This window comes from Castor canadensis, chromosome 17 (assembly GCF_047511655.1).
Source record: "Castor canadensis chromosome 17, mCasCan1.hap1v2, whole genome shotgun sequence".
Taxonomy (NCBI): domain Eukaryota; kingdom Metazoa; phylum Chordata; class Mammalia; order Rodentia; family Castoridae; genus Castor; species Castor canadensis.
Genome location: NC_133402.1, coordinates 2235208 through 2260760, shown reverse-complemented (window position 1 = coordinate 2260760; position 25553 = coordinate 2235208). Strand labels below are relative to the sequence as shown.

At 50.7% G+C, this 25553-nt stretch overlaps 1 protein-coding gene across 1 annotated transcript; it reads right to left on the bottom strand.

Moving 5' to 3' along the window:
• Nucleotides 1-804: 804 nt before the first annotated feature.
• Nucleotides 805-25465, bottom strand: Kctd5 (potassium channel tetramerization domain containing 5). Its single transcript, XM_074059170.1, has 6 exons — nt 25145-25465; nt 13696-13804; nt 12142-12233; nt 10366-10461; nt 8351-8476; nt 805-2560 (listed from the first exon to the last, which is right to left on the bottom strand). The coding sequence occupies exons 1-6, from the start codon at nt 25397-25399 to the stop codon at nt 2531-2533; spliced, it is 708 nt and encodes a 235-aa protein (XP_073915271.1). The 5' UTR covers nt 25400-25465; the 3' UTR covers nt 805-2530.
• Nucleotides 25466-25553: the final 88 nt, after the last annotated feature.

Sequence of the window (25553 nt, the reverse complement as noted above, 5' to 3'; positions counted from 1 at the left end):
AGCGTGGCTGGGCTGGCCCTACACCTGGACACAAGACAGGCTGGGGCTTGGGGCAGCAGAGACATTCTGGAACTATCCTGGTTGACTGAAAGGAGCCAGGCCTCTGGGCTGATGGGAATGGGGTTTGTTTCCCTGTCCTGCAGAACCAGGACTTCTCCATGATTTTAAGCCACTAACAGGGAGGTCTCACAAGAAACTAAAAACATAGCTACCATACGACCCTGCTGTATCATTCCTGGGCACGTATCCAAAGTCAACATACAGTAAGACGCCTGTACACCCATGTTTATAGCAGCACTACTCACAATAGCCAAGTTATGAAAACAACAATGAATGGATAAAGAAAATGTGGTACATATACACAATGGAGTACTATTCAGCAATAAAGAATGAAATTAGGTTGCTTGCAGGGAAATGGACAGAAACGGAAATCATCGTGTTACAGGAGATAAGCCAAGCTTCAAAAGGCAAGGATTACATTTTCACTCCTATGTGGACTGTAGTCCTAACAATGATATGTCATGACTATAAAGGGACTGTCTGAGGGGGGAACCTGTGGGGAGGGGGAAGGGAGATGATGGGGGTGTGTATGATCGAACAGCATTGTATATAGGTATGAAAATAGCATAATGAAACCACTAAAACTGTTAAAAAGGGGGAAGGGGGGAAGTTAAGAAAGAGCAATATAGACAGAGTGAATTTAACCACAGTACATTATAGCCATGTTGTAAATATTACAATGAAACACCTTTGTACAATTAATGTTAATAAAAAAAATTTAAAAAAGACTAATAGTTGCTGGGCTCATTCATAAATACACAATTTTATTTGCTATTTTCAGGGGAAACTTAGGCATTAAACAGTAAGCTGATAAAATACGGATACCTAAAAAAGTATAAAAGTATAAATATCCCCTCAGAATAAATTTTAGTGATTTAAGTCTTAATATCTTTAAATTAAAAAAAAACACAAGCCTATCTATTTGTCAAGGTCATAAATCAAACAATGCTAAGCATCCAGCAGTCTCCAGAGAGCTTGTTCCCCACTGCCAACAGCAGGGCCACCCACTCCTGGGACTGTGCTGGGGAGGACAGAGGCTAAATCTGCCCCACAGGCTTTATAAACTGTTTAAGCCAGACATTCATCCACATACAAGAGATCGATCTTACGAAAGGAGGAGGTAAGTCTTAGATGCTGGAGAACTTGGTTAATCAGGTTACTGGCAAAGGAGAAGGAAGAGGGCCTAGGCAAGAAGTTTCCGGAAGCATTTGAAACGGACAGTGTCAGAGCCTCTGACCTGCATATGGGCAGCCCTGGTGGTCAGTTTGCACAGCTCCCTTGGGAAGCACAGAGCCTGCTGGCTCCAGTCAGGTCTGCAGACTGTCGTCTCCACAGCTGGCTGAGAAAGGCCTTTTGAAAGCCCAAGGGCACAGTCTGAAGGAGTCCCAGCAGCTTCACATCATGTCAGGTGGGTGAAGCCGGGGCAGGCTGTGCAAAGTCTCAAACGCCCCAGAAATATTAGAGAAGAACTGCATAGTTATACAAGGAAATGAGAGCCGGCGAGAAAGAGACGTGATGCGCTGTAAACATCCTGAATTTTCAACATGACCCAGAGTGTCAGCTCCAGAAGCCAGGTGGACAGGCTTCCCATTCCAGCCTCCAACCCAGGCGCGACAAAGGCACTGGTGGGCGCCAGCTCCCCCATGAGCCCTCGGGTAGGACGAGTGAGGCAAAACCTCTATCTCCCATTAAATGATTGAACAGATCAATCCAAAACGCAGCAACACTTTTAGGCATTTCTAAAGAGTATAAACATTGGGTGGTCTATCCACACTTAAAAAAAAAAAAAGGGATACAAAGTTCTCTCGCCTGGAAAATACAAATAGAGAAGCCTTGACTGTCCTGGCCTACGAGGGCAGAATGAAAGCCTGGCTCTGAAGGAGGCCAGGCCGTGGGTCAGGCCCTAGGAAAGTAGTGATGATGCAGAGGGCTCTTTTCTCAGAAGCCTCTGTTGAGGGCGAGAGAGACCACAAGCCAATCACACCTGGAGCCAAAGAGCCCCTGATCCAAGGACCAGGGCCTGGTGCTCAAAGGTGGCCAGCAGCATTCAGCCCCGAGCCACGGTGCACTGATAGTAGGCACAGCTGCTGCCCCTTCCTCTTGCCGAGGCCCAGACTGTGTATCGCAGACTATGTATGTAGCACCAAGAACCCTGTCCTTCAAATGTTCTTCAGGATTGCACCGGCTGGTCAGGAGCATCCCGCCTCAGTCCCACGTGGCACTCAGAAAGAACAGAGTGAGGCCCCCAGAGACAGCCCACCTGGCCCTGGCCTCCTCCCCGCGGGGACACTGGGCCTCAGACAGCTGGGCCGTCTCTCACCACCCACTTACGAGGCAAAAAAGGATCCACACCCAGATCTCTAGAGAAATGATCAAAAGCAGGTTTCTTCTCACAGCCAAGCTTCCTGAATATGGCGGTTCAATGTATCTTGGGAAAAAGTAAATCATTTCTTCAGCTGTCAGTACTGTCTCACATTCTTGAACCTCGTTCTTGCAAAATCTGAAAAATATCAGATGCAGAGTTAGGACTCAGGCTCTGACCACGTGTCCTGTTCTGGATAGCAGAACCCACAGACCTGCTCTCAGCTCAAAGCCTGAAGGAACCTGGCCCCACAGCCCCACACACTGCGCCTCACTCTCTCTATGTCCAAGTGATCAGCATTTCTACCAATGCAGCACCAGACCTGTTCACCTCTGGGCCTCCTCAGAGATACCTGCCTGACCTTAGAAAGCCTTCCTGAGCATGGGTCATGCTAGGAGGACACCTTTCATGATTAGACCCTGCCAGACCTGCAGAGCTGGCCTCTCCTTGTTCCCACTCACAGCTTGTCCAGGAACCCTCTTGGTCTCCCCCAATGACATGCTGCAACCAGATGTGCATCCATCTAGTTTGTTTAGGAGCTCTTGGAGGCCCAAGGAGAAGCTGGGCCCTGGCAAATGCTGCTGAGCTAACCCCCAAAATGAGCTTGCAGCAGCCGAGGGCAGAGGAGGGAAGATGACTCTTAACTACAGGCAGGCAGCTTGGGCACCCTCATCATAAGCCACTCAGCAGCAAACAGTCACTGCTGTGAGCAACAATTCCCAAGCTCAGTGTCAGTAGAGAGAGCTGGTCCCTGAGAAGCTGCTACAAAGAGCTCAAGAGAAGGCCAAGTTCTTTCAAGTTGCTCCTATCTGTCCACTGACACCCTAAACACCCCTCCTGTCTCCAGTGCTTTTAGGGGCACCTCCCACAGGGCAGGGGAGCAGTGTGACCTCCTTAGACCCAACAATGGAATGCTCTGCAAGGTCAGTGATTCCTGAACTTGCCAGGACATATGGAGGTGACTCCAGGGGAATGGTGCCACCCCCTTCCTGAGGTGCCAAGTCCCCAGTCACAGCTGAGCTCCCCAGAGCAGAGGGAGGGTCTGTATGGGCAGGACTAGTGGTGGGAATGACTATCCCAGAACAACATGACACCCTGGAGGGGAAGGTGACAGTAAAACAATGTTGTTCACCACCCCAGCGGACACAATTTAGTACGAGACCTTTCTATGGCCTGCTCCCACCATGATCACCTCCACAAGAAGGCCCAAGTGGCTGGTGTGGCTCCAACCTGTGATGTCTGGGAGTGAGTGCCTGGCTCTGCCCTCACACAAACCCAGACACTGGTCGTTCCTCCCTACAGGAAACCCTCTTCTCCAGCTGACCTGGTAAGCAGATCTGGCTCAACTGAGTTCCTGTGGACTGCACACTCTGAACTGGGTACCTATTACAGCTCACCGCCCCCCACCCCCACCGTCACACATGTCACAGCTGAGAGCCTGCAGCCACATGGCTGCTGAGCCCCTCCAATGGGATGTTCACAACTTAGGGGCTGTAGCACAAACCCCACGCCTGGTTTCAGAGACTGAAAAGGGAAAAGGGGGCTGGAACAGTGGCTCACACCTGTAATCCTAGCTACCTGTGAGGCTGAGATTGGGAGGATTGTGGTTCAAGGCCAGCCCCGGCAAATACTTCACAAGCTGTTATCTCCAAAATAACCAGACCAAAATGGACTGGAGGTGTGGCCTAAGCAGAAGAGTGCCTGCTTTGCAAGTGTGAAGCCCTAAGTTCAAATCCCAGTCCCACAGAAAAATGGACGGTGGCAGGGAAAGAAAATTATCTCAGTCTCCTATGTTAAATGGTAGTATTTTTAAGCAAGGTTGGATGGTGCATGCCTGTAATCTCAGTTACGCAGAAGGCTGAGGCAGGAGGATCCCTTAAGCTCAGGAGTTCAGAGCCAGTCTGGGCAACATAGAGTAACCCCATCTCTAGCATAAATTTCACGTTTCTTTTTACTTTTTGGGGGGAAGAGAGTTAAAACAGGGTTTTGCTACATAGCCTAGCACTGGTGTCCCCAGTGCTGGGATTCCAGGTTCACTCCATCACACCAAGCTCCTTTTACTTTTTTTTAACATGACTACTAGAAAAACTTAAGAGACAAATGAACCTCATGGCAAACTCTCTTAAAGAGTCAGATGATAAATATTTTAGGTTTTAAGCATCAACAGACAAAACTGTCCCTAGCTACTCTACTTGAGAGGCAGAGATCAGGAGGATCACAGTTCAAAGCCAGCCTGGGCAGTTTACAAGACCCTATGTTGAAAATACCCAACATAAAAAAGGGCTGACAGAGTGGCTCACGTGGCAGAGCACTTGCCTAACCGAGAGTGAAACCCTGAGTCAAACCCAGCACTGAAAAGGAAAAAAAGAAAAAGACAAAACTGAACCCATTACATAGACACAGCCACCTACAAGTACAACTGCTCACATGAAAAAGCCATTTTTACTTCAAGGGCTGGACACAGACCACTGGCCCTTGGGTCAGTTTATGATCCCTGCTCAAGGCCATTCCTTGCTGGGCACTGACCAGTTGGTCAGTGCTGCCCCACATCCCCTGTACACCGGGCTACTCATAGGGCAGTGGTGAAGACTCACAGCCTGTGGGGCTGGTCTCACTTACACCCACTCCCTGTCCTCCCCTTGGTTCCCCTTGGGTGTGTCCACAAGCCACCAGATGCTGAGGTGACAAAGCAGTCAGGTCTGCATAGACCTGGCCTATAAGATATGAATGGTGAGACTGGGCTGAAGAAGGAGCTGGATTAGCAACAGGGCTGTGAGGCTGTACAACCTCAGGGCAGATGGATGAAAGGAGGGTCCAGATGTGATCACCATCCTGGGAGGTAACAGCAGCACCACTGTCCCTCGTTCAGGAGTCTCGAGTGCAAACGGGCTCCTGCATGGCTCATGACTAAAAAGGAGGCCACCCTCTACGGAATGGTGGGCTAGAGTGACCCCAAGGGTACTCCTCCCACAGCTGTACACTCATGTCTATGGCCTTGTCTAATACAAAGGGTTCTCCCAGCAACTACCCCAATCCTCCTGCCCGTGGCACCCATGGAGGGCCACTATGTAGCAGCACTGGGCATACAAGTGACACCCACCGCCCGATCCCCAGCAGACAGTTCTACTGCAGATCTATAGATACAACAATTGGAGGGTCTGTTAACTACAGGCATGGACAAGGCACAGAAGAGGAGTCAGGTGCAAGGAACGACTGGGGTCATGGGTCAAGGAGACTAAGATGATGGGTTAATCTGAAGGGCTGCAGAGCTCACCATGACATTTACACTTAATCTGAGTCACTGCCTTGACACCCCGTCTCCTCGTCGTCACTCTGGTGTGGTAGGCAGCAAGCAGCAAGGGAGAAGAAGACATGGCCATCAGCCAAGTTCCAGCGGCAGCAGGCAGGAGGGCCACCCAGCAGACCACCCACCCACAAAGGAAACCAAGGGTTTGGTCACTTCCCAGAGGCCACTCACCCACAGCACATGCCTGCCTTACACAGCTGCCATATGCCAAAGAGCTGAGGCCTACCCAAGGAGGGCCTGGCTGTGATCGCAGTTCCTAGGAGGTGACCTACAGGCCCATGGAGCACCCTGCCTGACAGCAGGATTTTGTTCTGATAGGGCCAGGGATCACACTGCTCATGATGGAGGTTGGGCGTTGGGTCAGAGGAGCTGGGACTGTCCACCCTGTGGGCAGCTGGTTGATCAACCCATCAATCAGTCATGCCTGTGCAAAAGAGCCCCAGAAACATACTGGACCCCGAACCTCAGGAGTTTCCCTAGAGGGCAATGCTCTAGGTATGTCACACAGGGAAGGGACGTGACTCCACAGAGGGCTCTCCTGGCCTTCTCCCCAAGGATCTCCTCCCACAGCTGCGTTCCTTTGTAACAAGGGAGGGCCAGAGACTAACCACTCTCAGTGAGTCCTAAGTCCTTCTAGTGAGTTCTTGAGCCTGAGTGGTTTGAGAAGCCCCTGCACTTCCAACTGGTGTTGGAAGCAGTTTTCTCACACATGGACTGTCCCTGTCACAGATGGCCTAACACCTAGCACTGGCCATAGCTTTGGGATTTTGACATTTCTCGCTCCCACCATTCCCAGCTTGAAACAGAGAAGAGGCTGCCTGGTAAAATGCTAGGAAGCTACTACATGTTCAGGGCACACCTATGGACAGGGCTCAGTGTGTGCAGTGGCTGCCGACCATGGTCAGTGGACACATGTCTGAAGGGGAGTTGCTGCCCTCAGAAATGTGGCTCTACTGCATCCAGGATGTATACAAGGTGTTTTCAAATCACTGTCCTCCAGACCTGGCCCCACCTCCTAAGGAGCCAGCCACCATTCAGAAGCAGTCATGCCTGCCCTACTTCAAGCCAGGGATTTATGGAGAGAAATAAGGCCACCTTTCAACAGCAATGGGACTTGGGGTCATGCCTAGAGCCTCCTCACAGCACAGAATGTGCCCTGCTGCTGCTGAAAAGCCAGAGAGAGAGATGGTCTCTGGTGAGCTTCATTATGAAAACTGTAAGTTCAGAAATAGAAAGCTTCTAAAAATAAAATAATATATAAAAGGGCTCTCCCATTGCTCAAAGACAGAAAGAAGTGTCCCTTATATCTGGGCTTAGAGGCTCCCAGGAAGGTGGGGGATGCCTTCTAGACCTCGGACCCAAAGGGAAGCTTGTCCTAAGACTGGCAACTCCCCCCACATGCTGCCAAGCATGGGGCTTGGCCTCCCCCCAACTCACAGTGAGCTCAGGGAACACCAGTGGCAGGGAAACAAGGGTCTCTAAGGCTGGAAGATCAGTCAATGGCAAACACATGTCACTTCAGAGTGCTGGGAGTATGAGAATGCTGTTGTGAGCCTGACCAACACTGTCTCCCAGAGACCTGCTGGGTGACTTGGCCACCTCAGTGCTGAAATCCTAAAGACCAGGAAAGGCTCACTGGCCACACTGACAAATGCTGCTGGCAGCCACCCAGAGGCCACCAGCCAAGGATTAGCCTGCCACAGGATCACTGGTTCAATGTCCTAGGTTAAAACCCTCCTAATCTGATCTCTTCTTGAACTCACTCACAATGCTCTCTGGCAATGTCCTGGGTCACTGTGGGCCTGGACTCAACCCAAGCCAGCTCTGCCAAGACCTTCTGAGGTCCTGGCTCTCCTCAGAAATGAGAGTGTAGTGCTCTCCAGCTACCACCTGGCTCTAAGTTCTGAGAGCCAATGCTGGATGCTGCTTGGAGCTCCAACCAGAAGAATGCGCCCAGGACAAATGCCAAAACATTGGTCTCCTGTGGAAGGACCGTAGGGACACCTCTGTGCTCACTGCTAGCTGCTACCACCCCCCACAAGAGACAGAAGAACCTGACCCCTGCAGGGCACAAGTACGGGACATTCTCCTTTACACACTAACCCCAATTCTGGAGACCAGCTGGATGCAGCCCTCCAGCTGCTGATGCTGAGAACTGACCCCTACTCAGGGCCCCCTAGTTCTGTTTGCTTGGGAACAGAGGATCCCTGGGGCCCTGAGGAAAAAAGCCCACAGGAGCAGTCCTAAAATGCGGTCCCTGGAGCCACAGCCCTGAGAATCCCTGTCCTTGCAATTAGATTTCAGCAGCTGCAGCACAAACTGTCCCCACACTGTAGAGCCCTGGGCAGCAGGTTCAGAGGATATTTTTCAGGAGCAGCTCTGCCACGTGGGCTGGAAAGACCATGGACTTGCATCCTGCATTGCAGGAGCCTCTGCTCTGACAAGTCAGGAGCTCTCACATGAGGACCTCAAGTCATTAAAGAAACGGACAGACGGGAGGTTAACAAACAGGCCCTGAGAAGGAAAAAGCCTTTCAAAACACAGCCAGCAAAAAGTGTCTTCTTCTGGGGCACCAGGACCACCCCCTCTCCACCCCCCTCCCACCCCTCCCCCATGCTCACCTTGGCTTTCTCGCTAGGCTCACTGGTTGTGCCATAAGGGGTGTTGTGCAGCTCCTTGGAAACCACACAGAGGAACTCAGCCTGGTCTTCATTTCCATAGTTGTAAGAAGAGCCAATGCTGACCAGCTAGAAGGAAGACACAGCCTGTGATACATGCATTGGTTCAGGCGCACTCACCACCAGGAGGAAAACCATGCTTGGCACAGACTGCTGAAGCTCAGGGATAAGGTTTCAGCCAGGAGGATTTTGTGAACTGGCAGAAAGCAAACTCCCAAGCGCCCCAATCACAGATCTGCACCTGCCCCACCATGTAATCACACAGCATGCCAAGACAGGTACCCCTGTGGGGTAGGCCGAGCTTCTCTCAGTGCTCCTGGCTGGGCCTCAGAGGACAAAGACTGGCCACTCCAGGGGGAGTACACAGAGCGAAGCAGGCAAGTCCACACACGAGCGCTGCTTGAGGACCTGCTGCCAGACACCCTGTTTAATCCTTGCCAGGGAAGGCAGAACCTCCACAGGGTTCACCCTATTTGCCAGCTCAGGGTAAAGGACCCAGAACTGTGCTGGGGAGGTAGAAGGAAAGAGGCTGAGCCTAACTCTCAAAGTTGGACATTAAAGAAGCTGTGGTTTCCTGGACCTCAGTCTGTGAAGTCTGATGGTTACTGTGACTGTGAGCTACTGGGCACACCCTCGGCTATTCCAAATTGCCCACAAGCCTCCAGGTCACCAGGCATACCACATGGGGCTAGGGGCCAAGCTGACTGCTCCAGCCACATATCTGGGGAAAAGCAACCTAACGCCATCATCAAGTGCTTTTGTTGTCTTAATTACAAGACTAATAAAAAGATACCAGTTCCTGGCCTCCCTACCTACAAATCTGCTCACCAAGAGCAGACGTAAGGAGAGTAATTCACACTGCAAACTGCAGCCCCCTTCTGCAATGGGGGACAAGGCAGTGGGCAGGGGAGGATCCCACCAGAGGAGGTGGAGACAGGGGTGCTAGCACTGGACCAGGCACTTGGGGTCCCCCACTGATGAGAGCACATGCACCCACATCTGCCAGAGGCTCCATGTCCCCAACAGGCAGTCCTACTCTAGCCTTATCACCAAACCACTGGGTGACTCTGAGCTGGGTTCCACCCCACTTCCCTGACAGCTTGTCAACCCACAGACCTGCTTTGTGGAGTACAGAGCCTCTTGTGAGCCAACATGACTCAGGCTCATGGTGTTTCACCTGCATGCACCGGAGGCATGGAGGTTCTCCAGGATGACTGCACACAGGTCAGAGTCAAGGGGATAAAGTGTATCTGCGCAATGGGTCCAGATCACCCAGAATAGCTGAGGACAAAGTCCTGAAGCCGATCATGGAAGGAGACTGTGTCCCTTCCAGCCAGAAGTTACAAGATACTCAACTCCAAATGAGGACAACCCAGTTTGCAGAACTGGGAACCAGTGACAACAGCTTTCTAGCACCTAGCCCTTCTTGGGTCACATGCCAGGTACAACATGAGGGCTCTGCCATCACCCAGAGACACCTGCTCCTGCCAGAGTCTCTGGCATGATTCTGATGGAGGTCTGGGTATGAGAGTCAGGCACTCAGACTTCAGGACTGTGCCAAACCCCAGGAAGGCATAGATCAGTAAGTGCCTGCTACCTGGCCAGGATGTACTCTGGAGGTCAGCTCTACCCAGGAGGTACCAAACACAGCCCAGAGCAGCTCCCAGGAGAAGCACTGGGACTGAGAACCCACCATGGAGAGGAAGGTCTAGGAGGTGGCAGAGATCTCTTAATAGCTGCACCCTCCCACCCAAACTCCCACAGCTATGTATCTGCATATGCCAGGATTGGGTCTGGTTTCTCAGGACTAGAGGACACCAGGTGCACCTGTCTCTGTGAGCCTTCCTAATCAGAGGCCAACTCCCTGGTCCTTGGGGCTACAGTCCTGAGAATCCTAGCCCTTGCAATTAGATTTCAACTGCAGCACAAACTGTCCCAGTGAGTCACTGGTCCCTCACCTGCTCAAACTTCCAGCCGTCAGACATGGTGGACACCATCTGTGTCAGCTCCTCTTCCTGACACTGCAGCACACGGTATACATGTTTCACAGGCATCTGCAAGGACAAGGGCCACCATGAAGCCAGTCCACACCCCAACCCAAATAACCCTGCCCTTATGCCACCACCACCAAGGGAAGAGCTCTCCAGGGACCCACAGGTCACAGTGCCCAGAGCAACCTTGAACAAATCCACACAGACAACCCACAGCCTGAACAGCTGCTGTGTGTCGCTTCCTCAATCGCCTCCAAAAATATTTCTACTTCAAAATTCCAAAATAAAGTGAGTCATGCTTCTGAAATCCCAAGAGCACCTGTGGCTCGACATGAACACATGAGAATGTCTGATTCTGTTCTGTGAGGGGCCACACGCAGTCTCTGAATTAACCAGCTGGGGAAGGACTTGACAGGGAGGCCCAAGAGGGGAAGATAACATTGCTCCCACTTCTAGAAAAAACTTTTCAACATGGGCAGTGGCCCAGACCCAGGTTCTTCCCCACCTCACCCCCTGCCAGAGTGAACTGGGAATGAGATGGGCTGGCTCCCCAAACTGAATCTCCCTCCTGATGCCTCCCTGCCCAATAGCAAGCACAGGAAGGATGAGGGCCCCAGGTCATTGGTGCTCATGCCAGGGGCATGTGGGTGAGTAAGTCACACACTGGCCTTCCTGTAGCCCAAGTGCTTCTTCTGCGTGTTTTTACAAGGCCAGGCTCTGCAAGGAGGTTTCTCCTCCACCTCCATCACATGGATGGGGAGACTGAGGCAGCCCAGGTCACAGGGTTGGGGAAAGAAGAGGCAAACTGTACTAACGAAGGGACTGTGAGGTGTCCAGGACCTGTCTACTGCCCTGCAGTTGAGGAGTCTTTCCCCAAACCCCACTCTGCCATTTAGCAGGCTCCAGCAGTGGTCACAGGGCTGGAGCAGGTCATGTGCATGTCTGGCCCAGTCTGGCCATTGACCAGGCCATTAGTGAGCCTCTTCATAGGGCCCAGAGCATCGGCTTAAGGTCTGCTAGGTATATGATGGGAGAGTGAACAGGAGCAATGATGCGGTGGGAAAGCATCATTATTGTGGGGGTGGGGTGAGTGTTTTAAGCAGAGCAGGTAGAATGCTGCTAGCATCAACTTTACAGTGTCCCCCTGGAGCAGAACCAGCTGGGAGAAGGCTCAGCTGCTCGAGTGCAAAGTTGGCAGGGTGACAAGATCAATGCTAAGCTTCCTTCAGAGAAGGTGCTGGACACTGTCCACCTCAGATAGCACTAACCTAATGGGCAGCAGAAGGGCTGCTAACTGTGGCTACATGTGATGGTTTCCAGAAGGCTCTACAGCAGGTGTGTAGCGCCTCCCATAGCACAACCGGGCCCCCCTTCCCAGAAAGGGCACCTGTCTGTATAGATCCTAGCTCATCAATGCTTTCCCTCCAGCCACACTGGAGGCCCCTGCCTTAGATGCCTGTTCCATTGGAGGCCTCCCTGCACCCCCAGCATCGGCATTCCTCTCACTTGGATTTCTTCTCCTTTATGGTATCCACACCAACCCTCACATAGTTGCCTGTCTCTTCCCACTGGAGTGGGGAACCCTGGCGTGGGGCTAAGCAGACTTGGCAGAGGGGTGGAGCTGGATTGTGACAGTGCAGGGCACCAGTATCAGGATGGGACAGCTCTATTCCAAAGGCCTTCCAGGGCTGTGCCTATACTCAATGCCTCAGAAACTGCCAGGACATTAATCAGTTGCCTCACCTGTGACGTTTTACTGTCTCGTTCTCTAATTTTGTCCTTTACAAGTTTTATTAATGAGGTGATATTGTAAAATTCTGCTTCCTCCAACACTCCTGCAACAGAGGAAAATAACTGATTTCATCAGATCAAACCAAACTAAAGAGTACATATTCTGCCCCTTCCCATGCCCATGCCCAATCTGTCCTAACATCCTGTAGCTTCCAGCACTCAATGGAGGCAGAGGGATGTGATATTTACTAGACATGCATGCTCATGGCATATCACTCCAGGTGATGTGTAGGACCAGAATAACTGCTCTGAGCCCACAGACACTGGGGAATAACTGGCATGTGCCCTCTAAAGACCATCTTGTGCCACCGGCTTATGCTGCTGGGAACCTGCAGGTGACGGGTCACAGGCTGGGAAGCCACAGCCTCGTGCAGTTTCCCTACTCAAACAAAGACTGGCTGGCTGAGGGTTACTCCCAGCTCTGGTGCTCTTCCCTAAGCCTGTCATCCATAACAACCCACACTTGGGGTCTTGAACCCTTGAAACTTAAGGAGGGTCCCTTTCCTCATTTTTCCAGCATCCCCACCCTTGCCAGCCCAAGTCAAGCCATATCCAGGCCATGACAGCTGAGGACAGGAAGTAAGTTGAAGTGTAGCCTGGATCCACACTGCTCCAAACAGAACTGGGGGTGGGGAGGGAGAGGGGAGAAGGCTGTCTCAGTCAACAAGCATGTCCTCAGAGTCACATCTTTCATGACTAAGCCGAGAACAACCCAGGTGAGAGTACAGATAGTAACGTGGGGCTGCTCAGCAAGACAGACACCCAGGAAAAGAAACGGAGATGTGAGTGCATGGCCACAACACCCTGGATGCATCTGATCTCATCTGATTTGGAAGCTAAGCAGGGCTGGGCCTGGTTAGTACTTGGGAAGGGAGAAATGGAGATGTGGCAGGAGCTCCAGGGAGAAGCCCAGCCCAGAACATTCACTGCAGGGAAGGTGCCAGAATCTTCTAGGGCTTTCTTGAAACATCCCTGACTTTTCTGAGCCAACACTGGTACATGTAGATAGGCCAGCTTGGTGTCGAGCATCCTGTGCTCTGTGACCAGGCAGAATGCAGTACGGTGGCCAGTAAGGACAGGAAGTGCTCAAGTGATGGTGCAGAATGTCCAGCACCTTCCAGCTATCCTTCAAGAATAGCAGGCAAAGACCTCTTGAGACTCACAACTACACACAGCTTCACACCACAACAGTCAAAGTAGCTGTGAGGACAAGGGAAGTCCACCCCCTACTCCTGGTACTAACAGACATTTGGAACAGTGTGAAAAGTGGCCCTCAGCCACTTAGTCCTGACTGACCAACAGGCAGCCTTTTGTCCCCAAGAGGCCCAAAGGCTAAGACCACATCTGTGATAAAAGTACCCAGGTCTCCAGTCTGGCCACAAGTGTGGGCCTGTTCCTCAGCAGGCAGCTATGGCTCAAGGCTCCTTCCTCCTCAATGGACCAACCAGCACCTCTATCAGGGGCTGGCCCAAAAGCTCAGGATTCTGTGCAAAAACAACAACATACCTTCCTCTGCAAGGTCTTTGTTAATAACCAGCTTTCCGTGTCTCAAGTAGTTCAGCACAGGTCCAAAGTAGGTGGGGTCTCTGTCGATTAAGTAAGCACCTGTTTCATCCTGCGAAGAACAAAATGCTGTCAGTCCTGGATGAAAAACCAGTAGTTTCAATGTCAGACTAAGGCCAGACTACACACAATAGTGCTAGCAGCTTATAGGTTACACACCTTTTAATCTAAACCATCCAAGCTCTTGGCACCTTCAAGTAGCTCCAAGCATTCACTAACCCCGATTTGTCGCCACCAAAGTCTATAATGAGTTTCAGCTGTTCTTGTCAACATCCCCCCCTCCCCTCCTTGCATTTACTTGAGCTGAGGTGATCAGGTGTTGGGGCCCTTTCCTCCCAGCTCCAAAATGTTCTGAAAAACTGTGCATCACTGATGGTGACCTAACACACAGGACCTCCACTAAGCTGCTCTCAAGAGAAGGGCTGACACCATGGCTCAACTTCCTTTTTTTTTTTTTTTCATTTTTTGGCACTACTGGGGTTTGAACTCAGGGCCTCACACTTGCTAAGCAGGCACCTACCACTTGAGCCACTCACTACTCCAGTCCCTTTTGCTTTTAGGTTATTTTTTAAACAGGGTCTCGCTCTTTGACTGGAGCCAACCTCAGACCACGATCCTCCTACCTACTCAGCCCAGCTTGTTTTGTTGAGATGGGGTCCCACTTTTTTGCTTGGGCTGGCCTCAAACTGAGATCTTCCTGAGAAGCTGGGGTTACACAGGACCAGGCTCTGAGGCTCAGCTTCTAAAGGACACTAGAGACTCACCCACCCTCCTCCTTCTCAGGGTCTCCCTGACCAGAAGTTCAGGACTGGGGGTCTGGGTGGCAGTGAAGTGGAGAAGGTACTTTCCAGCTGCTGAGTCCTGAAGTCCACAGTCAAGAGCCTCCTTAACAATGAGAAAGCCTGGATCAGCAGCACATCAAACCGACCACACTAGAAGCCTCATTTTCCACTAAACCATGGCACCAGGGCTTTCCCATGACTGTAACCACAAAGGGACCTCACTTCATGGTTAGTGGTTCATGGAACCTGAGCCATTTATAGGACAGCTTGGACAGCAGGTGCTCCTGTGGATGGCCAGCAAAGTTCCCTTGAGGATGATAACCCTATCTGCCCACCACAGCCATCTCCATGGAGGTGGACAAACCCTCCCAAGGCACAGGCAGGCACAGCTCACAGGCAGGCAGTGACACATAACAACACACAGCCCTGGGCTTGTTTCTGCCCAGGATAACCCCAGGATAAACAGGTGAGCTGCCACTAGGAAACCATTGAGAAGGGAGAGATGAGCCTCAGCCAGCAGCATTTGGAACACTCAAGGAGCCTGGCCTTTTGATTAAGCACACTCTATAGGAGGCAACTGGGTGGCAGATGCTTTGAAGGAACTCCTGCCCTAGGTCTGGCCACGGCTGGGGTAGGACATACCTAAACACTGCATGCAGGGCTTTTCATGGGAAGTTTACCAGCTGGGATGATGGCCCATTTTCAGTGTGCCAGAAGCGAGACCCTTGCCACAAGGTAGAAACTTTTTTTCTTTTGGCAGTACTGGGGTTTGAACTAATAACCTCAAGCTTGCTAGACAGGCACTCTTACCACGTGAGCCACTCCACCAGTCCAAGGTAGAACTTCTTAACCACAGAGGGCTGAAAGCTCCTCACAACACCCAGAGCTACCAACATCAGAAGTGACAGGGCTGGGGGCAGCAAACTCTGATGATCCCTCCTATGGTTTCAGCCATAGCCACTGTTTCTAGCTGGTTTACTGTACTTGGAGACCAGCGCCTGTGTGCCTAACACCCAGCCACCAAGAAAGGGCAAATCAGGTACTCATGGGGTTAACCCCAACTGCATCCAGTTGAAGTGATTTTAAAGGAATCTCCTGGAGACTTCCAGAAAAACAAGAACAAAGGAGTCCAAGATGTATGCTATAACCTTCCTGGAGCCAAGACTGGAGGGTAGGAAGAGTGAGAAGCCTCTGAACACATCTACCAACAAAGGTCTACATGACACGTATGGGCCCAGTGCCAGGGCTCCCAGGCACAGCCTGCAAAGAGGTCTGTAGCATGCCATGAAAGCAGTAGGACAGAGCAGCCTCAAGAGGCACCATGGGGTATAGTGAGGAATAAGACTCAGCAAGGAAACCCCCAAAGAAACTGGGCACATGCCACTGACCTGGGCTAGTAAGTGGGGCTGCTCCATGGTAGGGGACCAGAGCTGGGTTCATGTTTGGCCATGCACAGGAGAGTTACTCCTTCTCACCAGGCCTGTTTCCCCATCTGTCAAATGAGACATTTAGCCAAGATGACCCTGGAGCTCCTTCCAGCTGCAGCAGTCTGTCATCTAGTCTGATGCCCCTTCCTCAAGGAGACAAGAGGTGAGTGCTTGGCCCTGACTCGAGGAGTGACAAATTCCAAAGGAAAGGAAGCCACATATCTGGCCACTGAGATGGGTAAATAGAAGTCAGGGAATGAGAAGCAAGGTGCACCTGGCCAGGCTGATCCTCCTGAAGTCATGTAGCACCATGCTTCTGTCCAGACAGGACCAGTTAAAGCAGGGCCTCAAGTGCCTAGGGCTAAGCTGGCCTCAGATGATCCTCCAATAGTTTGGGCTTACCTTAAAACCCATATGAATTTTACACTTGAATCCTTGGGCAACTTCTTTATCTTCTTATTTGGTTTTTTTTTTTTTATTAGAGATAGGGTCTCACTACATAGCTCAGGCTGGTCTTGAACTCAATCCTCCTGCCTCAGCCTCCCAAGTGCTGAGATTACAAGTGTGCACACCACACTGACTTTTCTGTTCTTTTTGAATATAAAAATGTTTTCCCAAAAGCTGTGATGTGGAAGGTAACAACACTCAGCCAAGTACAACATCAGGTTTGGCTAAGAGCACATCTGGAAACCATGCTCTGGGGGCTTGGCCTTCAGATGTGGGATACAATCCTGGCCATACAGAATCAACCTCCACTCCCCCCTGCTAACCTTGGAAACAACAGTCCAGCTTGGTGGGGTATTTCAGAACCTGCTGATATACCTGCTATCTAGGCCAGCCTCAATGAGGTGGGCTTCAGATGGGGACCCTGGTAACACAGCATTCCTCTCACATGGCATGAGCCTGAGCCCTAAGACCTCTGGATCTGCTTAGGGCACAGAGCACAAACACAGGTCTGCCTCTCACAAAGCTGCCAGGACCAAGGACCCCAGCAGAGCAAAGGCCATGAAGCTGAAGAGTAAGTACCGGCTTGCAGGAATTTAGAGAACATTTCCCAGGGCTCTCTGGGCTGTTTCTTCTAGGGACTACTTTCAGTTGGGTGGGTGTCCTTAAAAAAGCAGGCCAGCAGGGCGCCAATTGCTCATGCCCGTAATCCTAGCTACTCAGGAGGCAGAGATCAGGAGGATCACAGTCTAAAGCCAGCCCAGGCAAATAGTTCCACAAGACCCTATCTCAAAAAACCCTTCACAAAAAAGGACTCGTGGAGTGGCTCAAGGTATAGGTTCTGAGTTCAAACCCCAGTACCACAAAAACAAACAAACCAAAAACCTAAACAACAAACAAACAAAAAACCCAGGCCAGCTGCCTAGGCAGAGAAGATGGCCAAGGCATGGTGTAGGTTTTTTAAAACCTATAAATGGGAGATCTCAGCCTCTACAGGAAGGCCCTAAGCAAAGAGCTCACATCCCACTGCCTTCCACTCTGCTGCATGCAAGCAGGGCTGCTTAGGGCTCCACTGCAGGGTGGCTCCAGTGTGCACTCACATCTGTAAGTTGTACTAAGCAGCCTGGCCCAGCCCAAGTGGGGACTAACAGGAGACCTGGCACTCCCGGTCCCAAGTGTGGGTAATGGAGGCCTCTACCCTAATGCTGAAATAAAGAAAACAAGAGAAAAACAGGAAAAATTCAGAATATGAGTCTTTGGCCCACTCCTGAAAGCACTGACAGCAGTGATGTTTTAAATACCTTGGCACAATCTCCAGTGTCACCCACTCTAACAGGACAGGAGACACAGAAGCCCTCATAACGCACACTCAGGAAGTCACAATTCTCAAACCCAACAGACTGAGGAGCATAGCTGGGAAACAGGCCAAGATATGGCACTGGGCTGGATGGCCAGACATGTGGGGTCTCTGTCCTTCCCTCCTCTTTTCTGTCCTTTCTACAATAACAAGCAGGTGCTACACTGATATGGTGAGAAGGTTTTTTTTTTTTTGTGAAACAATCAGAATTAAGACTGCTTTCCTGACAATTTCCCTCTCCTGATCTTCCTTCCCTACTTCTCACTGAATTTGTGTCTGACCTACTTATGGCACTGTTGGCTTGAAAAATATACATCTCCCTTCAAAGGCATAAAAAAGGGACCACTGGAGTTAATTTTGAACTTTTTAAAAAAGTGATATTGGAGCTTGAATTTGGGACCTTGAGCTTGCTAAGCAGGAACTCCACCATTTGAGCCACACCTCCAGCCCTTAGCTTTGAACATTCAAGGAGAGCCAACCCCCCCAACACCTCCACATGCTATCAGTCCACATACTACCAAGGTGACCTACTGAAGCCCAAGTTAGCAAGCACTGAGTGGGCCCAACATGGAGGGTGAGCCCCCTAGTTTCCCCTAAGCCTAAGTCACTGGCCACTGGGCCAGGCAGGGCAGCTTCCAGACCTCAGAGGTGGTGCCTTGGACCATGTTGGGGCAGGTGCCCCCCAGACATTTCTCCGAGAGGAGTGAGTGAGCAAAGGTCAGGCCAGGTCACATTACATGCATTTCTACTCCAGCAGCTCCAAAGCAAGGGGGTGGGAGACAGGACCTCCACAGACCAAAAAAAAAAAAAAAGTGGTGTTCAGGGAAGCTCACTGAGGGGCAGACCCTTCTTTATCCAGTCAGACCTCCTTCCCGATGTTGCTGCTATCTGTCCAGAACACACCCCTTCTAGAGAACAAGCAAGGGCCTAAATTGAAGATGCTACTGACACATGCACACTTCACAGAATGCTTATAGACAGATCCTCAATCACTTCCACAGCTCAGATACACAAGCTCTCACCAGTATGCAGGGACACAATATGTGGTCACTGGAGAATTAAAATTAGGAGGGTAAAATGCTGGGAACCAAATATGAGAAATGAATGCTGAGCCAGCTCTCCTCACTGAAATCTAAATGCACAGAATTTTGTGTGCATCAATATCTGCAAACAACCTAATCTGAAATTATTCACTTCAAGTGACTATTTCACATTCACATACAAACCTTCACCTCTACTCTTCCATCTTATTTTATACAGATTTGTCATATCCATGACCAAAAAAGAGGCCTTCGACATCACCAATTACCAATAAGGAAACTGAGGCTAGAAAGGCTTATAACAGGCAGCCTGGATTTGCAGAATGGGGCTGAGACCCCAGTCCTGTCCCCTCCCCACCAGCACCCATTTCAGTGTACCTCTGCTCTACCTACAAAGTGCACTAGAGTTCAAGAGATCCTTGTGCTCAATTTGCTTCTCTGTGAGATCCCACGCTGTTCTGTATGTACCTGGAGACCAGACATGCCCAGGCACATGGGGGATGAAGAGGAAGCAAGAGCTTCAGGTGAGATGGGATAGTGGTGGTGATGGGGTCAGTGCTCTGGGTCACCGTGATCCTCAGTGTGGTCCTGGTCAACAGCTCCCTCAAACCTGAAGGCCCTGACCCGACATACAGAGGGCACAAATACCCCCGCCCACAGCTGTAAACTGGAATTTAGGATGTTGGCATTCACACGTGACTCACATGAAGCCTGGAAGGAGCTAATGTGAGTGGATTCATGAATGGGACCCTGCATGAGGAGCTCCTAGGGCTCTGAATTTCCCAAGGGCAGGTCCTCTGAGCTATGTGAAGAAGCCCAAGGTCTGCCTCACAGAATGCCACTGGCTTGGTGCTCAGGAGCTCTCCTGGAGCAGAGCTCTCCCAACTGTGCCACTGCCTGCTGCTGCGGGGTGGTCATGGGCAGGTGCAGCATGTCCCCTGCATAGACTCAGATGCTGTGAGCATCTGTGTCACCAGGGAAACACTGTCCATCCGTCAAGTTTCTCAGGTGGTTTCCTATCTAGGGACACTCCAGCTACAGAAAGCCTGAAAGCATGTATCAGAAACTGCCTTCTTACTGCTGGGTTTGACATCCCACTGTGGGCATTAGACAGACAGGAGACAACAACAGGTGAGAAACGCGATCACAGCGAGGGACCCAGACTCCCAGCTGCAAATACCATGTCTGGTGACTCTCTGGCCTGGGGTTGAGGCCTCCTCCACCCTGAGTCTCTAAAACTGTGGCTCTAGTCCCCTGTGTGCTGGCTGGCAGGTCAGTATCCAAGGACACTTTGACCAGGACAGCCCACTCAGAGGCTCACACCCAGGCTGTAAGGCACCCAAACCATCCCCATGGCCTCCACCCTACCAGCTTCAAGGTGGCCTCTGTTCTCCCCAGACATAGCCATGTGGGTGGACTGAGTGCAGAGTTCTCCCTTCCTTCTTGCTGGGGCCAAAGGGCAGGCTCTTGGCTCCTCCTCCTCCTCACTGAGGACGGCCTGGCATCCAGTGGCCCCTGCTTCTCCTTATCTATTTGGAAAAACATACCTCTGCCCACAGGTAGTGAGGAACTGACTACCCAGGCCTGACTTGAAAAACTGGGCCAAAGAGCACAGAGGCTGGGTGGTGGTAGCTCACGCCTGTAATCCTTACTATTCAGGAAGTAGAGATCAGGAGGATCACAGTTTGAGGCCAGCCTGGGCAAATAGTTTGAAAGAACTTATCTCAAAAATACCCAACACAAAAAAGGGCTGGCGAAGTAGCTCAAGTGGTAGAGTGCCTGTCTAGCAAGCATGAGGCCCTGAATTCAAGCCCCAGCACCATTAAAAAAAAAAAAAAAAAAAAAGCGTGGAGGCCCAATTGCCAAGGAAGCAAAAACCCACCAGAACAAGGAGAACAGAGAGATGCCAGAGGCACATCCCATACTCAGATGCTTAAAGGCCATTTCCACATGCACTATATACCTGGCAAACTGCGCTGGAGCCCTGGACGTGCATTTCAAAGGCTTGAAGGCATCAAGTCTTACAAGAAAACTCAATGGCTGGTCACTCAGTCCTGCCCTTCCCCCACAGCAAGGGTCAGGTACTTAGGGCTGGGGAAGCAAGGAGACTGGTAGGTTGGCTACTCCTAGCCACAAAGGAGCCTTGGAGGTGCTGGCCTGGCTCATGGGGAGCTGCTCAGCCTGGCTAGGGGATATTTACACTAATGAGTATATGTCAGAGACAAACATTAACAAGAAAACTTGGAGGAAGAAAAAAGCATTCTTGACATATTCTTTTAAAAGATGAAGTACAAAAACAAAGACTGCTATGTGCATTCTACCACTGCACTGTCCCAAGGTCAGGTAGGCAGCTTGCTCCATTTCTTCCCTAATTCTCATACCCAATCCATGTGGGGCAATGCTGCTACAACATTCGCATATCCCAAGACACATGGCAGAGTCAAACAAGGCTCCTAGAGTCCCAAGTCTAATTTGGTACCAGGGAAAATGCCTATCATGTCATCCCTAGCCTGTGAGAGCCAGTATGCACCTGGGTAGGGGCAGCCTGCTGGTTCCTTAGTCACAGAGACCCTCCGACTGTGTCAGGCAGAGCCAGCTCCTTCTCTGAAGTTCAAAGCTGTGGCTGTAGCCTGGTGACCTGGAGTGGGCAAAGGAGGAACCCACTGAAAGAGCGAAGCACTGGGGCACCTGCAGCAAGGACACCCAGGAGGCAGCAGAAGTTCCTCATCTGTGGGTCTCCTCTCCTCTGGACCCAGGAGGCATGTTGAAAAGGGATTGTGCTTCACCCAGCCCAGCCCTTTCAGAGCCAGAGCAACCACACCCACCTGGAGTTGAATGAGCATCTTGGGTTCCCAGAGCACTTTGGGTGGAAAACCTGGCAGGAAGCCAGAGTTTTCTGACCCTTGGGTTAAACCAAGCCCAAGCACTGCCCTGATATAAAAGATACCTCAAACTGCACCAGCACGGGGAGAAAGAGGGACCCTTTTGTGGCTGATGAGGACTGTCATACTCTCCTAGGAAATGACAAGTTCTGTTTGGCACTGAGTCTTGGCCAGCTTAGGGTCAAGGAGCTTTTAAATGAGGTGCCTTATACAGAGGTGACCACGGACTCAGTGAGGACAAGTACCCACTGCATAGGGTGTGGGAGCCTCAGTACGAGAACTCGTGGCCAAGGCTAAGAATCCCTCAAAGCCACATCCTCAGCGCACCATGGAAATGAAACACACCCTTGCCTCAAATGCCCAATCCTGGCCTCCGAGTCCAATGCAACTCTGCCCAGAACACTCGTGGGGATTCTGCCAGTTAGTTTCCCACTTCTGATTTAGTTATACAGAACATAATCTGCTATTTCCACTCTAAGTAATACCCACTTCTCTTGCCAAGCAGTTGTTTCAAAGATGGTACTCCCTCCCACATTCCATCCCCTAACCCTGTCTGTAAAATTCCTTTCAGATCTTTCTAACCCTAACCAAATGCATCCAGAGTGGGTGCAGAAAAGGACTGCAGGGGACTGGTTATGAAAGCACCATGACTGCCCCCAAAGACCCAGCTGATGCCACTAAATCTGCAGCCTTAAAGTGGAGCAGAGGCCCCATTCCAAGGACTGACATTCATGTGCAACTAGCAGCTTTCACCAGGCCTGGCTCAGCTACAGAGACAGGGAACCCTCAATCGGACAGCTTCCAACCACTTTACCTCCTAAAGTATCTCCACAGTAAAACGGGCTGGTTTAGCTGCAAACAACCAAGGCTACAGTATTTTAATGATGCCTCTAGTATACAATACCAGGGAATAGGAAGAGACTTAACCAAAATGAATCAAGCACCAGGCCTTTACAAAGCACTTCTGATGGGCAGCTCAGGGAGTATTGTACCTGGCCTGCCCCCAAGCACAACATGGGAGAAAAAAATGACACAGGAGAGCAGATGAGATGCTCAAATGCACAACACAACCACAGTCCCAATGGAGGAAGTCCCAGGAGGAAGTGAGAATTCACTCAGGCTGTCTAGAAAGAGAACTTCATGATAGCAGTGGGCCTCAAGTTGGCTCCTGATTGAAGAGGGAAATGGCCTGAGGAATAGGGTATGATGGGGAGTGGGTCCCAACACAGGTTGAGGATTTGGGCAAGTCATAGCTCAGAGGACTGGATGGGGACTGGGAAAGCAGTCAAGCGAGCCCCTGGATGTGCCTGCATTTCCCACTCTCCCTAACAACCTATCTGCCAATGTCATTTGAAAGCATTCTCCAAAAACTTCCCACAAGTAATTCACTGATTAGGTGCTCCAGACTACCAAAGTCTGGGTTTAGTGCAGACTTGAAACCCAGAAGGTTCCTGAAAGGTTTCTTGGGAGCTTTTTCCCTTTAAATCTTCCTACCCAACTCCTATCCCAGCACTACACCTGCAAGCCCAGGTGCTCAATAAACACTAGTCAGGCGCCAGGCAGGGAATCTTGCACCCAGTCCCTGCTCTAGGAACATCTGTCAGGTATCCTTTCATTAATTTTAACTATGAATCAACATCCTGTTTGTCTTCCATCATGTAATTAATGGCCTCCCACTGCTAACACCCTTCCCCTCCTCAGAGGAATCTCCTGGAACAATCTTTCATTAGAACCTGGAAAGGACTGAGAACACAGAGCATTTTATATATTTTCTCATTTGAAGTGGAACACTCTAATAACATGACTAATGTGAATCAGCATTACTCTTTCTAATAACTTGTCTGTGACTAAAACGCACGCTTTATTTACTATCGGCAGTGTTGAGACAGAGATTGTGTCTGCTATTATTATCTTTATGTGCTGAACTTTGGTGTTACATTTTGGAAATCCAATCTGACTAAATAAATGATAATAAAAAAAACTACAATAGATATATTGATAAGATTGATTCTCTCCCCTATCACCAATGCATAATTTAAAAAATAGTCTTAAGAAACAGTAAAATGAAGGAATGTGCTAAAGTCAATTGACAGAGTCCATTGTTCTAATGCTAAATAGGCAGCCATTGCCTTGAAAGAAACCAATGGACAAGAACGATTTAAAATGTGATTTAATATACAAAACAAGGACACTTGAGTAGAAAGGCAAGTGGATGATTACTAAGATTCACTGTTTAGAAGAAAAAACAACAGTAAAACATACACCCACACTATAAAAGGAAAATTGCAGCTGACAAAAGCCTATTTCTATCCTGGAGATGACAGTCATTTTCTAGGAGGTCAATTCTCTTAAGAGTAGAGAGCTTGGTCAAATGAGAAATGGGAACAGCTGAGGTGGGGGGGGAGCATGCAGGGGACCAGCATGGTGGCATTTCAAAGCCTGATTTCTGCCCACCAGATCTCAAGAGTTCACACTTCCTGATTGTAAGGTCAGGCCACAATGAGAACGGCTCAGTCAGGCTTCTAGAAAGACAGGATTCCCAATCTTCCTGGAAATCCTCCTGCATAGCAAATGTCAGGCTGGCAAGGCACAAAACCAAGTAAAATCATGTAGATTTACCTAGAAGACCCTCAAAGTTAGTATATTGCTTGTGAACTGCCTAGGTTTAAAAAAAAAATTCTTCAAACAGACCTTTTTCTGAGTTTCAATCCTGCAAGATCCTGAGATAATTTTCCTCAGCCACATGACTCTTGTAAAGGTAACAGTGAGAAATAGTTTCTCTGCCACCTGCACAATATGAGCATTTAATTTTGATGAAAGACAAACGGCAAACCTGGAAATTCCTATCCTTTTGCAAGGGCGGTAGAAAAAACTAAGCTTAGAAAGCAGATTTAAAAAGATTCTCTACCTGGCCCCCCTCTGAAAGCCCTGAACTACCTTTTTTCAAAGGGAAAAAAAAATCTTACTAAGGAGGGTATCGTCTAAGAGCGCCGGAGCCTGCGCGTGTTGTGGATAACAAGGATGGAGCGCCAACTCTAAATGCAAGTCACTGGGAAAATAAGGCTACCGTGTCAATCCCAATGCCTATGTTAATCAAAACGTCTGGAACGTGAAAAGACGAGATGAATGCAAAGGTTTCTCAAGTACGCTGAGGCAGAGAAGAGCTGTTCACGCATCCTGGGCAAAAGAATCTAGGGACAAAAAGAAAGTAGGTCCGCAGCAAAGTCCAGGGTCTGGGGAACATCCCCCTCCTCCACCGTAGAGAGGGGAAGGCGAGGGAGAGAGGCGCCTATGGCGAAGCGACCGAGGCTTCTTGAGGAAGGCGGGCACCAGGGCGCCCTCCTCTCCTTCCGCCCAGTACGCGAAGACGGGGGGCGCGGGGCCCGGAGCCGGCGGCTAGTCGCCCGCCCGGCCGAGTGCCCTCGGCGCGGGGAGGGGTGTGCGCCAGCGCGGCCCTCACCTTGTCAGAGTCCAGGTCGGGGTCGGCCTGGCACAAGCGATACAGGAAGGATTTCGGATCCCGGCACAGCGTCTGCCGGGTGGTGAGGAAGTAGGTGCCACCGACGTTGAGCCGGACCCACTTGGAAACGCCGCCGGCACGCTGGGCCAGGGCACCAAGCCCCACGCTGCAGTAGCAGCGGCACAGACCGCCACCCAGCCCCGCCCCAAGGCCGCTCGGGGCCGGAGGCAGCAGCTCACAGTGATTCTCCGCCATGATCCCGGCAAACCCCGCCACAGCGCCCCTCAACCGGAAGCTTCCGGCCTTTAATAGTGTCCTCCGCGTTCTGTCCCTCCCACAGGTCCGCCCAAATAAAGTGCCCGCCCTGGCGTCATGCGGGAGGCGGAAATTCCGGTCCGGAAAACCGGCC

Coding starts and splice junctions, on each gene's coding strand:
- Kctd5 (XM_074059170.1), bottom strand. CDS start 25,399: ATGGCGGAGAATCACTGTGAGCTGCTGCCTCCGGCCCCGAGCGGCCTT. Junction 12,234..13,695: donor CAAAGACCTTGCAGAGGAAG/GTATGTTGTTGT, acceptor CCTCTGTTGCAG/GAGTGTTGGAGGAAGCAGAA. Junction 8,477..10,365: donor ACGGCTGGAAGTTTGAGCAG/GTGAGGGACCAG, acceptor TCTTCCTTCTAG/CTGGTCAGCATTGGCTCTTC.